Below are 15,307 nucleotides of genomic sequence, written 5' to 3' on the forward strand. Positions count from 1 at the left end.
ACAGATCTTGGAGTTTACCTTGTTCTTAATCAGTCCTCAGGCAGTCGCCTCTAACGCGAGCTAATACCCGCTTCCCGAGGCCGTCAATGGGCAGAGGAGGGGCCAGGCGCCGGATCCCAGATCCCCTTTCCCCGCCCCGCCGCGCCGCGCCACGCCTGCGCGGGCACGGCCGCCAGCCCCCAAACCCCTCCCGCGGAACCCGCAATCCTGCCTGCGCGGGCGCGGGACTGCGGGCAGGGGGAGGGGCACCGCGGCGCGTCCGTTGCTAAGGCCGCGCAGCCCTAGCGACCGAACGCCCTGCGGCGGCCGCGCAGGCGCTGTGGTGGGCTCCGGTGCACTGTGGGATGGAAACCGGAGCGGCGCGTCCTGGCGGGACCGGGCGGCGGCGGCGGGGCCGGCGGCGGCCAGGGACCCGGGCTTAGGCTCGGCCGGGCCGGCTGAGGACGCAGGCGGCCAGCGGGCGGCGGGCGCCGTCATGAACGCGGCGGTGGTGAGGCGGACGCAGGAGGCGCTGGGGAAGGTGATACGGAGGCCGCCGCTGACAGAGAAGCTGCTGAGCAAGCCCCCGTTCCGCTACCTGCACGACATCATCACGGAGGTGGGCGCCGGGTTCCGGGCCTGGCCAGGTGCGGGTCGGGGTTCCGGTGGGCGCCGAGGTCAGGGCCCGGGCCGGGTGGCGCCGGGTGCGAGCCGGGCTCGGGCTCAGGTGCGGGTCGGGGGCCGGGGCTGGGCCGGAGTCGGGGCCCCGGCCGGGTGTGAACCGGGTGTGGGCCGAGCTCGAGGTGCAGGTCGGGGACCCGGTCAGCGCCGAGTGTGAACCGAGTGTGGGCCCGGCTCAGGGTGCAGGTCAGGGGCCGGGTTAGGGCCGAGTGTGGACCGGGTGTGGGCCGGGCTCGGGGTGCAGGTCGGGGACTGGTTCAGGGCCGGATGTGGACCGGGTGTGGGCCCGGCGCAGGGTGCGGGTCGGGGACCGGGGTGAGTTCCGGGGTCGGGGCGAGAGCTCTCTCTGTGCGGCCCCTGCCCGGGAGCCCGACCTGTAGGCCCAATTCCGCGGCGCCCTCCGCGCGGAGGTCCTGCCCCTCCCCCGGCTCCAGGCCGCCGCTTACAGGGAGGCTCCGGGCCCTCGGGGACCATTACTTCTTCCCTGCCTACCGTGTGTCTCCTTAGTGCATCTTCCATTCTGCCTGGCAGAGCTGCTTCTGTGACTCCCACCTCATCTAACCCTGCAGAACCCTTCTCACTTGCCCTGAAGCATTTAGCACGTGAAAGGCTAAATCCTGGGAGAATGGAAATAATATTTTTTATACAGCCTTCTGCCCCGAAGTTTCCCTCCATACCACATTTTGGGTGCTTAATAAATGCCTGTGGGTGAATTTAGTGGAGGTGGTGGTAGGGAGACTTGGCAGGAAAAACTAACAGAGCGGCACACCCTGCCCTAAATTGCGATTGGTGGTCTCTGTAGCTTTTCCCCATTTGCAGATGGTGTGCTCCTCAGTGACGGAGACCCTGGCTTGCTTATTAGTATGGCTCTGGTGATCTGCAGTGGGTAAGGTACATAGAAATTGCACAACAAACATCCCCTGTTGAGTGGGACCTGTCAAGGCTTGTGGTAACTCCCTGGTAACTCTTAGGAGCGTCACTGTGGGGGTTGCAGCACCCATTTCCATGGTGGACCCAAGGGCACGTGGAAACTCAGAGGTGTGTTTTGGGATTTAGGATTCAGGTTGGACTTGCAGACTTCCAGGGCCTCATGACCTCACCTGGTGATGGTCCTCAAGCTCTGTTTCTCACTCTTTTCAACAGATTGGGTGCCTTATTCTTGCACAGACTTTGCTTTACTGGGTCAGCCCTCCTACCTTAGCTTATAACTTGTGGGCTGGAGCGTGTGCCTCTGTGTTAAAACAGTGCCTAAAAATGCTCTCGAATCCACCCACATCCCGAGGCACTGCCAGGCCTGGTCACGTCCTCCCAGCTGGTGCAGCACTTACAGCCTGTCCTGGACAGTGTGTGGGGAGGGGACCTGCTGTGTGGATAGCCTGGTGGGAGCGGGACAGTGTGCCGCATCACCACCGTCCCATGAAATAGGCAGGTACCTGTCCTCTGACCGAGAGGGAACAAGAGCCAATGTGAGCCCAGCCAGCTATAGCTGTGGCTGCCAAAACCTTTATTCTCCCAGCCCTGTCTGCCCCACTGAAATGCAGAGCCCTGAAATGCAGAGGGAGGCGCAGGGAGTGTGCCTTATGCTTGTGGGGCAGTGGTGGCGCTCAGCTCACGGTGGCTGTCCAGTCACTGCCACATGGTTGGTCAGAGGCATCCTAATGGGAGAGGGGGAAGAATATGAGCTGGGTGCTGTGGCTCATGCCTGTAATCCCAGCACTCTGGGAGGCCAAGGCGGGCTGATCACTTGAGCCCAGGTGTTCAAGACCAGCCTGGCCAACATGGCAAAACTCCATCTCTACTGAGAATACAAAAATTAGCTGAATGTGGTGGTGCACCTGTAATCCCAGCTACTCAGGAGGCTGAGTAGGGAAGATTGCTTGAGCCTGGAAGGTTGAGGCTGCAGTGAGCCGTGATTGTACCACTGCACTCCAGCCTGGGTGACAGAGTAAGACCCTGTCTCAAAAAAAAAAAAAAAAAAAAAAAAAGGGATTGCTTTCCTGGCCAGGTAGATAGGGTGCTTGGAACGAGCTGCGTGTTCCCAATTAGGAATGACTAGTCTGCTCTTCTCCCATAGACTTCCTCATCTAATGCCAAAGTTGATTTCTCTCCCTGTGTAAAGATAAATAGTCACCTACTTGATAAAGATGTTAGAATGACTGACACATTGGAAAGGATTTTCAGATAATAGATGGGGAGCCTCTCATGAAAATGCCTTGCTGTCCTGAATATTATACACAAATTACTATATTAGTATTTTAGCTATAGCTAAACTAACCACCCCGTTTCATTAAGCTAAGTGTGGATCCTGTGACGTTAATGTCTCTTGTCACTTACAGTTATTGCTCACAATTTTTTTTTTGTTTGTTTTAGAGGGAGTCTTGCTCTGTCACCCAGACTGGAGTGCAGTGGCACAATCTCCACTCACTGCAACTTACGCCTCCCGGGTTCAAGCAATTCTCTTGTTTCAGCCTCCTGAGTAGATGGGACTACAGGCACATGCCACCGTGCCCAGTTAATTTTTATATTTTTAGTAGAGATGGGGTTTCGCCACATTGGCCAGGCTGCTCTCGAACTCCTGACCTCAGGTGATCTGCCTGTCTCAGCCTCCCAAAGTGCTGGGATTACAGGTATGAGCTACCACACCCAGCCTATTGCTCACAATTTTAACTGCCAGCATCCTGGGAAAACCTCAACAGGGACAAAATGAAAATGTTCCAGGAATGTTAAATGCAGGATACTCTTAATATTCTACCTGTCATCTCAAGAAAAATAGTAGTACAGCTCTTACATAGCGTGGTGTGGAATGAAAATACACCTACATTGATTAATACCTAACTTGATGCAAATTAAGGATTTGTGGCTTGAATCCAGAGGAGGCTGACGTTAGGATGGGACTGTCTTGTTTGTAAAACACAACTCCCCGTAATAAATATGCTTTATTAGCTGACCTAGGACACACGGCTGTGGGCATACCTGTCCTTACCACATACCATGGAGCCTGCTGGTAAGGGTCCCGGCTGTTCAAAATGCTTGTTGCTACAAATTTTACTGATTTTACAGTAACCTACTACATTTCAAAAAATTTCAGTTTGAGAGAACCCAGGACCCTGGCTGGGTGTGGGGGTTGAGAGGAACAGAAAAAATCATTGTCCTAAAAGCTGGTTTTAGGGCTAATTAAGAGGTACAGGTTACCTGAGGGAAGTGGTGACTGGGGAGAGAACCAAAGCTATGGGGTGTGGAGCCTGCCACCATCCTAAGAAGTGAGTAGTGACACGTGGTGAGGAGAAAGACCCTTGCAGAACTTCTAGTCTTAGAAAACTAGGCTGAGAAATTCCTTTTCTTTTTTTTTTTTTTTTTGAGAAAGAGTCTCACTCTTGCCCAGGCTGGAGTCCTGTGGCGCGATTCCGGCTTACTCCAACCTCCGCCTCCCGGGTTCAAGCAATTCTGTTGCCTCAGTCTTCTGAGTAGCTGGGATTACAGGCATCCGCCACCATGTCTGCCTAATTTTTGTATTTTTAGTAGAGACGGGGGTTTCACCATGTTGGCCAGGCTGGTCTCGAACTCCTGACCTCAAGTGATCCGCCCGCCTCGGCCTTCCAAAGTGCTGGGATTACAGGTATAAGCCACTGTGCCCAACCAAAGTTCCTTTTCTTTTTGGAATCTGTTCCCTCCATTGCACCTGAAGGACTCTTGTAAAAGGCTGTTCCAGGTCCTCCCCATGGTCCTTCGGCTCAGTTCACGTCCCTGAGTGGCTTCACAGGGCCTCTGTACCAGGCCCCGAGTGTCTCTCTGGCCTCAGGCTCCTGCCGTCGTACATTTCCCTTGCACAGAACTCTGTGGGTCCTGGACCTTGTGTGGACTTTCTTTCTTTTTTTTTCTTCTTTTTTTTGAGACAGAGTCTGGCTCTGTTGCCAGGCTGGAGTGCAGCGGCTCAATGCAATCTCCGCTTGCCGGCTTCAAGTGATTCTCCTGCCTCAGCCTCCCATGTAGTTGGGACTATAGGCATGTGCCACCATACCCAACTAATTTTTGTATTTTTAGTGGAGACGGTGTTTCACCATGTTGGCCAGGATGGTCTCAATATCCTGACCTAGTAATCTGTCCACCTCGGCCTCCCAAAGTGCTGGGATTACAGGCATGAGCCACCACGCCCAGTGTGTGGACTTCCTTATGTCTGGCATGTGCATCTGAAATGCCCCCTTGCCCAACTCTTCTGTAAGCCTGGTCCCCATCTAGGTATGATTCCTCCAGGAAGGGTTCCCTGCCACCCTTGCCCCTCCCAGATTGTGGATTAGGTACCAAGCCTGAGTGCTTCCTTAGTACCTGCATGGTGTCATCTTCACCCATCTGTCCACACAGCCAGACTAAGTTCTGAGAGGATCTGGCTGGCTTCTGCCCTGCACAACACGTGTAGTAGACATCAAACATTTCTTGAGTAAGTGGATGATTCAAGTCTGGGCTGCTAGTCAATTCTGACATCTCCCAAGTGTGGAGTTGAGTGGATGAGGCTGATGAGGTGGCTGTCTGTGCAGTGACGTGGTGGCCTTTCTTTCTCTCTTGAAGGTGATTAGAATGACTGGTTTCATGAAGGGCCTCTACACAGACGCCGAGATGAAGTCTGATAATGTGAAGGTGGGTTTCAGTCGGGCTTCTCCTGTTGACCCCTCGCCTTAACGGATGGGATTTTTTGTAGGCCGGGTCGTGTGGCGTGTGTCATTTCTGTGCTGCATGTGGTTGGAATACAAGGTCAGTGAATTCATGAATTGATATATACCCTTCCTCATTTCATTTTCTCATTGTGGTAACTGGATCTCATGCTCGTTTTATTCACTGAAAAATGGGATTAGTATTTCAAAGATTAATGCTAGCCTATCAACTAAATTAAAGGCTTTAATGAATTGTTTTTGTTTTGTCAGTAAAAGATCAGTATTTCTAGATTTGTTATAGATCTAAAAATAGCTTCGTATGTAAACAGAAACTATCCTATGCCTGTAGAACATACTGAAGATAATGCATACTCTTCAAAGTATTGTAATATTTATATTTTCAATGGAAATGTTTCAGGATAAAGATGCAAAAATTAGCTTCCTACAAAAGGCCATAGACGTGGTTGTAATGGTGTCGGGAGAGCCACTGTCAGCCAAACCAGCCCGAATCGTGGCCGGGCATGAGCCTGAAAGAACAAATGAGCTGCTCCAGATAATTGGAAAATGCTGTCTCAACAAGGTACTACTGCTGTCCTGGCATTTTGAACTTACTTAGTACTTGAGTAAAAGGTAGTCGGGGGTGAGGGACTCACATGTGCGGGCGGTTTAGGGAAGGCGTTTCAGTGGCGTCTGTCAAACACTGTGCTTTGAATCTGATCCCACCCCTTCTGGAGCCCCAGAGATACAGGAGGAGTAATTTAAAACTGAATGATGAGACAAATAAGGGTATCTTATATGCAAGTTCTGCAAGCTTTCAATATAAAATCGGGAACCCCGCAGGTACTCTGTGCCCGGCTGGTGGCTGGAGGCTGGAGGCCCAGGCTTCCATGCCCTCTGGCTTTCTCCTTTCTGGGGCTCCTTTGAGGACAGGTGGCTGCTTCCAGCCGGGGCTGCAGTGGCTGCAGGAGCACTTTTCTTCTTCCCTGGGTCTTACGGGAGTCTCTGTTCTCTTCCTGCATCTCCAGCCTCTGATATCTGCTTGTCTGTTGCCCTTCCTCTCTCTCTCTTCAACCCTTTCTCTCTCTCTCGGTCGCTGTTTCAGTTGTACAGGGAGTAGATTTTTTTCTTCCTGAGCTTTTCACTGTGGGCTAGAAACTTGGGTGTCAGGCCTCAGGCCTCTCTGGTTAGGTCCAGCCTGGGCCATGTTTGCCCAAACGTTGGAGAAGGTCTTTCCCCAGGGTCTTCCTTCTTTTGAAGGCCGAGTGGTCCCCCATGGAGGAGCAGGTTGGCCTTGTATTGAGAGTATGATTAATACAGTTTTTCACATACCTAGTGGGTGGTTGGCTGGGGGCTAACCTTAAATGTGACCCAAATGGGAACAGGTAGGTTTCAGCCCCCTCAACAGCAGTGGGTCGTGGAGCTGCATAGTGGTGTCAGACTGACTCCTAGGAGGCCCCCCCGGTGCAGGTCCAGCATACAAACTTAGAGACTTGGAAGCAGATTTTGCCAGTACACTGGCCTCTGTGCCTAGACTCCCCAGCTCCCCTTCCCGGGTCCTTTATGTTGCTCGTCTTTTTAAAAAGCACATCTGGCTCCTATCTCCTCTGCTGAATCTTCTCCGGCTTCCAGTAGCCTTGGGGCCGAGCCAGCTCCATGGCACAGCTTGTGAGCCCCCTAGAGACCTGCTGCTACTTCTTTCCCTTCAGATCCTTCTCTCATTTCCCACACCTGAGCCCTCCACTCCAGTTACCATGCACCCTTGCATTCAGCCCTGGCCCGCTGTCTCCCGTCAGCCTCTTGCCCTGGGGCCTGTTGGCTTCTTGGTGCCTGAACTGCCTTCCTCCTCCAGCCTCACCCAGCAGCAATGTGGCGTCTGTGAGCGCTTCCTTGAGCCTGGGCCTCTCCTCCCTCCCAGGCCGACTTAGGTGCCCCTGTAGGCTTCCTATAGCCTGTTGTTTAATTGTTGTGTTTGTCTGTGTCCCCAGTACATGGTGTGTCTTCGGCCTAAATGGAGCCTGGCATGTGGCAGTCACTCATCGTGTGCTTGTGGAATGAGTGCGTTGAGTGAGTGGGACTCCTGACTGGAGGTGTCCTACACTCTGGGTGGCTGTCAGGGATGCTGGAGAAGGAATTTTTGCATTTGACAGGGCTTGAATTAGATCAGTTTTTTCCCCCCATAATTTTATTATTGTGTTAAAATCCCTATAACATAAAATTTGCCATCTTAACCATGTTGAAGTGTACACTTCAGTGCTGGTAAATTCAGTCATGTGCAGCCATCACCACCTTCCATCTCCAGGACTCTTCTTGCAAAACAGACTCTGTCCCCATGAAACACTAACTTCCTCTTCTCCTGTCCCCCGCCCCTGGCATCCTTCATGTACTTTCTGTCTCTATGAATCTGACTACTCTAGGGACCTTGGATAAGTGGAGTCATAGAGTGTCCTTTTTTTGACTGGCTTATTTCACTTAATATAACATTCTCAAGATTTATCCATGTTGTGGCATGTATCAGAATTTCATCCCTTTTTAGGGCTGAATAATATTCCATTGTGATGGATATACCATATTTTGTTTATCCACCCAACTGTCAATGGTACACTTTGCTCCCACGTTTTAGCTATTATGAATAATGCTGCTATGAACATGGATATACAAATATCTCTTCAAGACCCTGTTTTCCATTTTTTTGGATAAATACCCACAAGGGGAATTATTGGGTCATATGGTAAATCTGTGCTTAATTTTTTGAGGAACTGTTATACTGTTTTCCATAATGGCTGTATCATTTTACATTTCCATCAACAGTGCATGAGAGTTTTAATTTCTCCTTATCCTTGCCAATGCTTGTTGTTTTGTGTTTTTTTTAGGAGCAGCATCCTAATGGGTGTGAGGTGGTTAGATAAAATCTTAAGGCACTTATGGCTGGGATTCTACGATCCCATTAGAAGTTTAAGGCATGGGTCAGCTTTATTGACCTTGAACACACACATTCACATTTGACAGCTTGGGTAGACTTGAACCAGGATTCATTTAGCTTGGGTGGATGCTACTGTTAATGACCAAAGTGCTGAAAGTAATAGTTATCAAGATATGCTGTGCTTTGTATGTGATAATAACATGTTCAAAAAATATTTTATCCTTTGAATTTCATTGTGGACAGAGAATCTGTCTCATGAGCTATCTTTCAATGGCGATGTTCTATTTGTTACGTGTGCGGATCTCATTTCACCTAACACCTCATTTCCTTCCATTTGGACGACGAGCTCTCCAGTGACGATGCGGTACGGAGGGTTTTAGCTGGAGAGAAGGGAGAAGTGAAAGGCCAGGCCTCACTGACCTCAAGATCTCAGGAATTGGATAATAAGAATGTGCGAGAAGAGGAGTCCAGAGTTCACAAAAATACAGAGGTGAATTGCAAGTCGCACATCTTTGAAAATGAAATAGTGAGTCTTTTTGTAGTTTAGGTAAAAACGTTCATAAATGATTTTATTTTTATTTCGTAGGATAGAGGAGACTCTGAAATAAAAGAGAGAAGTACAAGCAGAGATCAAAAACAGAAAGAAGAATTGAAAGAAGACAGCAAGCCAAGAGAAAAGGACAAGGACAAGGGGAAGGCCAAGGAGAATGGCGGAAACAGACACAGAGAAGGGGAGAGAGAGAGACCCAAAGCCCGGGCCAGGCCAGACAGCGAGCGACAGAAAGACAGAGGCAACAGGGAGCGGGACAGAGACTCCGAGCGTGAGAAGGAGACAGACAGAAAGAGTGAGGGGGGAAAAGAGAAGGAGAGACTGAGAGACAGGGACCGAGAGCGCGACCGAGACAAAGGGAAGGACAGGGACAGACGGAGAGTGAAAAACGGGGAGCACTCCCGGGACCTGGACAGGGAGAAGAACAGAGAGCATGACAAACCCGAGAAAAAGGTAAAGTCTTCCTGAAAACCTCGCCTTTTGCTTAGTAAGAGTTTGTGGTGGTCTCAAACATGATTTTTATCTTTCTTACAATGTGACTAGGAAACTGATTTTCTTTTATGCCTATTTAAAATTATGACAATCTTGGATTCTCAATAGAAACCCAAAGAGATACTTATTTCTTGTCAGTTGTGTTTTGGGTTTTTTTGGTTCATCCCTTAATAGAAGTTTATTGTTCAGCCAATCGTTTATTAAGGCATTATTCAGTGAGTTTTTAACCATTTCCTACTTCATGTCTAGGGAGACGTCTGCTGGATTATAAGCTCCCTAAGAGCATAAGCCAGAGATTTCACTCATGTTCACTGTTGGATACCCAGTCTGGTAGAGTGTCTGACACACAGCAGCTTTGCAGTAAATACCTGGTGGTGGAATGGATTGAGCATCCAGGCAAGGGGTGATGGGCTTTTCAGATCAGGAAACATTGGATGAAATCGATCAATTGATAGTGGTTTCTGAGGTCTCCCTTTATGGAATTTTGATCTGGGAGTGGTAGAAGATAATTTGAAGGGGGAAGTCAGGAAAATATTATTAAATGCTTGCTCTTTTTAGAGTTTAATGATTCCCCACCAGGCCTGTAGAGAAATCAACGTTTTTCAGAGTTTGAGCTGATTTGCCGCGTTGCTCTTGTCCTTGTCTCGCAGGTGTTTTAAGATGTGTGGCTTCTCCCGTGTGTGTCGTTTGTGTCACTCTCAGTATTGCTCTGAAGGCTTTGGAGCAGCTTCCACCTTAGCACTGCAAGCAGTGTTTATGTGCAGTCTGAGTTGTGCATGTGATGTCTTTAGGAGCATGGACATTGCTCAGTTATTAAAGATTAGGGCTGCTTTCAGGGGCTTTTAGGCATTAGCAGATAAGCACAATAAGACCGGAGTTTACTGTAATTCTTGTTTAATTAAATTTTCAGGTAAATTTAGGGTTTGCTAGAAAATCCTATTGGTTTCAAACTGTTTTCTAAATGTGTGAATTCCTTCTGGACCCACCATATGTGTTGGGGATGTTTTCCCAGACACCCATTCTTTGGGGAATGTAAAATTGTAAAGCATCCTGCGAAGATGTTGGAAATCATCTTGTCTCCAGCTGCTAGGAAGGAGGACACTGAGGTCGGGAAGGGATCCAGATCTGCCCAGTTGATCTGGCCGGGCAGTGAGGGGCAGGGCCTGAGTTGGTGCCATGGCCTCTTCCTCCTGGGACAGCCATCTTGTCTTGTGGCACTGCGTCTCAGGGTGTGCCTGCCCAGGGGAGGGGGGTGGGTGCCACAGGACTGACCCTGAGGGGAATCCTGTAAACCAGGCTTTCCTGTGGGGGTCAGTACAAGCCCGTTTTGAGATCTGTGGGTCACAATGGGATAGGGGGTGCCTATCGGGCAAGATTGTGGTTTTGTTCGTAATTGAACGTAGTGTTCTACGGGGCATTTTGGAGTTTTACTATTTAAAATGTCACCCATTCCCCCTCCACTGCACATCCTGGAGTAATGTACTGTGTGATATGTGTCATAACCTGGCTTTCCTTATGAGTCTTAGAAATTACAGAGACATTCCCCATCTTTTGCTCCTTTTTAGAGGTGTAAGAAAAAGTATTTTTCATGAACCTGATTTTTCTGAGGCACCAGTATATTCTGGTGTATTTTGCTGTGTATGAGGCAGCCTAGGAAGAGGCCAACCTTCCTCAGCTCTCAAGGCCTTCGGATTGGGGGTCCCCACGTTATGTTCCCTAAAACTGCTAATGAGATGACTGGCTTTTTAAGTAGAGAGAAACCATTCCAAAGAAATTCTTAGAGGCTCAGCCGGGCATGATGACTCACGCCTGTAATCCCAGCACTTTGGAAGGCCGAGGCGGGTGGATCACGAGGTCAAGAGATCGAGACCTTCCTGGCAAACATGGTGATGAAATCCTGTCTCTACTAAAAAAAAAAAAATTACAAAAATTAGCTGGGTGTAGTGGTGTGCGCCTGTAGTCCCAGCTACTCAGGAGGCTGAGGCAGGAGAATTGTTTGAACTTAGGAGGCGGAGGTTGCAGTGAGCCGACATCACGCCACTGCACTCCAGCCTGGGTGACAGAGCGAGACTCTGTCTCAAACAACAACAACAACAAAAAGAAATTCTTAGAGGCTGATATTTGGGAACATATCAGAGCCAAGTGTAATGATGGTTTTGTTTAAAAGCGTCTGAGACCGTGGCGAAGTGATTTTTTCCTACGCAAAGCTGGTGCTTACTTGGTTGCCGTGAGATTTGCGTGGATCTCACATGGTGGTTTTGTTTGCCAGGCTCTTCTGTGGACAATCTGGGGGCTTCATTGAGCCGCATGGGTCTGGGAGGCAGCTGCGTCCTTTCCTCTGGTAAAAAGCGCCAGGCAGGTGTGAGCTGCTGTGAGGCGCCTCCCAAGGAACCCCAGTTCCCAGGGACCTTAGTCACATCTATGCTGGGGAGGCAGGAGACTCAAGTTCTAACCCCGGTTCTGCCGCAGTCATTCTTTATCCTCTTCCCCATTTTATTTCTGTCTAGTTGAGAGGCTGACGAGATCCTAGGCTACCTCATGGGCTTTTGCGAAGAAGAAGTGAAATAGTAGATATGAAAACACTCGGAAAATTAAGAGTGCAGTGGAGAGGACAGGTGCTAGGTTAGACTGGCCACGTAGGGGTCCCAGGCCCCTGTCTTAACTGCCTCTTTTATGGGTAGCACGTGCGCAGTGCCCAACCTACAGTCATGGGTAATTACTGCTGATAAAATCTGATACCTTCATAATTAACTTATGAGGACATTGAATTGTTGAAATATTGAACAGGTTTTCTTTGCTTTTCAGTCTTCCTGGAGGAAAATCTCAATGAAGATAATGTGTTCTACTCCTTCTACTCTGAGATATGTCTTCTAGAGAAGTGATTTAAGGCGTGAGATGAGATGGTGTTTACGGTTTTCATGTAGTTTATGTTATGAGAGTGCTTTCCTCACTTACAGTCTGAAGCCTTTGCTTAAAAAGAATTGCCCCATTCTGTTAATGAAGTTAGCCTGTGATCAGCAGAGGCGGCTACGAGCAGTTTCTCTGTGGGTGGTGGAGGTTTATATTGTTCATTCCCTCCCTCGCTTCCAGATCCCTAGGTTTCCCTGCAATATGTTTCCAGGAAATTCGGTGTGGCACAGGGATTCGTGTTCGTATAGCTTCCTGAGAGGCAGGAATATTTGAAGTCCTTGCCCACCTACTTTGCCCTTATGGGAAGAGATCTCCCTGCCATTGGCTTGGAAGACTCTTGGGGAGTGCAGGCAGCAGTAACAATCGTGGCAATCAGAGCTGGATTGGCGATGTGGTGTTCTCGTGGGAAGAATGATTTCATTGTTGGTCAGTGTTATAGAAAATATCTTGGCATATTTTTAGATATTACGGATTGGAATAATTCTAAAGTTTGAACTTTTTTTTTTTTAATAGTCAGCAAGCTCAGGGGAGATGTCTAAAAAGTTGTCAGATGGAACTTTTAAAGACTCCAAGGCTGAAACAGAGGTAAACTTTAAAAAATAACTTTAAGAGATGTCAACTTGTAGCTGTGTTGAAACAGTAAATGCTGTGTGCTCCCCTGGTCCACTGAGGCATGGAAGGAGCACATGGTCATGGCCTATCTGTAATAGGTCCATTTTATTTCGTTGTAAAAGTAATGAGTTAAATGCTTTACCTCCTGGTAAAATAGATGGGGGTATGTATTCTCAGATTTTCTGTGGGGCACTCCTGGTTTACTCATGCCTTTATATGACTAGTGTGATGTGTGGTGTGATAGGGTTGTCATTTTGGGGAGAAGGGGGAGGTGGCACTCAGGATGAGTCTGGAAGAGGCATAAGTCACCAGGCAGATGGGGCCAGTGGGAGAGACCCCTCCAGCCTGTGGTTGGCCTGTTCAGGACTCCACGATGCGTTTCCTGGGGCTCGCCATGGTCTCCACATGGGCCATCTTGTGGAGGTTACACTCATCCCAAGCAGCAGGGGCCACTGAGAGGTTGAAGCCAACTTTTGTAGTCCAATTCACATTTCAGGAAGTGTTCATGAGGCTGCAGGGGAGCTGGGTTAGGCATCGAGTAGAGGCTGGGGGGCTAGTTAGAGGAGAGAGGTGGTAAGACTGGAACTGTGCCAGTGGAGGGAGGAATAGGATGTGCTGTTTCCTTTGGTTAGTGTTCTGTTTAAATACGTATAAATTTTTACCTTCGGAGTTGCTTACAAGTGCATTTAAGTAATTAAGTATATAGCAACAGAAGTGGAGTCCTCATAAGCACAACTGATAAGACGGTGCTTCTCAAAGTGTGGTGAGCAGATTGTTGACCTTTTTAGGGCTGCACAGAATGATGGAATTCTAAATACAGTGTGAAAAGGCTTTTGGCCTACGTGTAATTCGCACTCTCAGGTCTTAAGTCCTTAGTGATACTGAATTTTAAAGCATATGGGCACTATTGCTGGATTTCATACTTGTTCTTCCTCAAGCAGAGCTTGAAAAGTAAACCTGCTTATGATATTGCTGTGTAATGCATCAATTAATTTCTTTTCATTCTTTTTTCTTTAAGACTGAGATTTCCACTAGAGCATCCAAGTCATTGACAACAAAAACATCAAAACGGCGATCCAAAAATTCAGTGGAAGGTACTGCAAAACTTATATATGTAGCTGAAAATATGGATATTAGTTTTTTTTTTTTTTTTGGTCTTAATCCCAGTGTCTAGTAGGAAAGAACTCCTGTGGCTGGAAAACAGACTTGCTGTATCTGGGAATGAATAGCGTGTGGAAATAATGAAGATTTGTGGTTGTTACATACACATGCCTGTGTGCACAAGTGTGTGAGCTGATGACATCAGGGCAGAGTAGCCCTTCTTTGCTGGAGATCTGTGTTGAAATGTAAAAGTTGTGATCAAATTTTCATTTTCCAGAAATACTTAGCCATCTTCATTTCAGTAGTTGTGTCCTTTGTATTGGCAGCCTACATTTAATCCTCGTGCAGGTTGGACGTAGAGCATGTAGGCAGATAATGTTTATGTGTTTAAAAACCACAGAAATTATGATTGGAAGTCATGCTAAAAGTCGAACATGCAGGCCTGGCCTATGGTTTGCTGAAGGATAGTACCTCACAATCCTGTCTAACACAAGAGCGTCAGGCAAATGCAGGGAAGCCCTGTTGGAGGCCACTGGCGTTGGAGGCTTATTTTTCATTGAAGTATGAAGTTACTTTGAATGAGCAGTGCTTGTTTCTGAAAAATCATCCTTTTCCTAAATTGTATAAGTTAAGGGTGGCAAGACGTGGTAGTGGGAATTTTTCCCTTAGAAAGGAGGCTTAAATGGTAGGTTCCACTTGTGCACACTAATTAGTAATGCGTTTGTGACCAGCTTTGTGCTAGAAGCCTTTGTTGTCTTTTGGTTGAACGCTGTGGGGTGGGTTTCCAGAAGCGCAGTGGCTGGCACAAAGGGTATGGCATTATGGCTACTGCGCGCCCTTAATGGCCCTTCACCCCACACCTTCTCCAGTGTCGTAAAGGCATGCTGATTTTGATGAACGAAAAACAAAAAAGTTGATTATTAATGAAATGGTAATTGTTGTCGTGTGTGAATGTTTTGGGCTTCTCTGACCTGCCTGTTCTTTGGTTTCCCTGGGTTCTTCTTACTTCTGAAGTCTGCGTTCTTACTGATTTGCATGCGCATACTGTATGTTAAGGACATCTGCCAGTTTGCCAATTTTTGCATAAGTGTTTCTTTTTCAGTTTGTTTCTACTAATTATGTTTGGTTTGGTTTCTGATTTGCCTGGGTGTTAAATTGTTATGTGCTTGAGGCCTCTAATCTTTTTTTTTGGTAATCTGTCCAGAGATTTGAGAGGTGAAGATTTGTGTTTTATCATACTTGTTTTTACTTAATTTCTTATATTCTGTCTTACTTTACTTCATGGTATAAGGTGAGGCTCTGAATCTATTTTGTCAGAATAATTCATCAGTAATTCCAGGATCACTTCTTAATTGAACGCTTCTCTCCTGCTCTGTGATGCCTTTTGTAGTCTGGGTTATGGGCTTTTTTGTGTGT

At 48.1% G+C, this 15,307-nt stretch overlaps 1 protein-coding gene across 2 annotated transcripts in view; it reads left to right on the plus strand.

Moving 5' to 3' along the window:
- Positions 1-263: 263 nt before the first annotated feature.
- TRAF3IP1 (TRAF3 interacting protein 1) overlaps positions 264-15,307 on the plus strand; it is a 78,993-nt gene continuing 63,949 nt past the window's right edge. The window contains exons 1-7 of one of the 2 annotated variants that reach the window (XM_025405551.1): positions 264-598; positions 5,224-5,292; positions 5,725-5,886; positions 8,573-8,716; positions 8,813-9,229; positions 12,692-12,763; positions 13,809-13,884. In XM_025405551.1, the coding sequence (XP_025261336.1) occupies positions 476-598; positions 5,224-5,292; positions 5,725-5,886; positions 8,573-8,716; positions 8,813-9,229; positions 12,692-12,763; positions 13,809-13,884 (1,063 nt within the window). In that variant the 5' untranslated portion in view covers positions 264-475. The remainder of the gene's footprint in view (positions 599-5,223; positions 5,293-5,724; positions 5,887-8,572; positions 8,717-8,812; positions 9,230-12,691; positions 12,764-13,808; positions 13,885-15,307) is intronic. The other variant, XM_025405552.1, reaches the window with a different exon arrangement.

The sequence above is a fragment of the Theropithecus gelada genome, chromosome 12 (genome assembly GCF_003255815.1).
Source record: "Theropithecus gelada isolate Dixy chromosome 12, Tgel_1.0, whole genome shotgun sequence".
Lineage (NCBI taxonomy): Eukaryota > Metazoa > Chordata > Mammalia > Primates > Cercopithecidae > Theropithecus > Theropithecus gelada.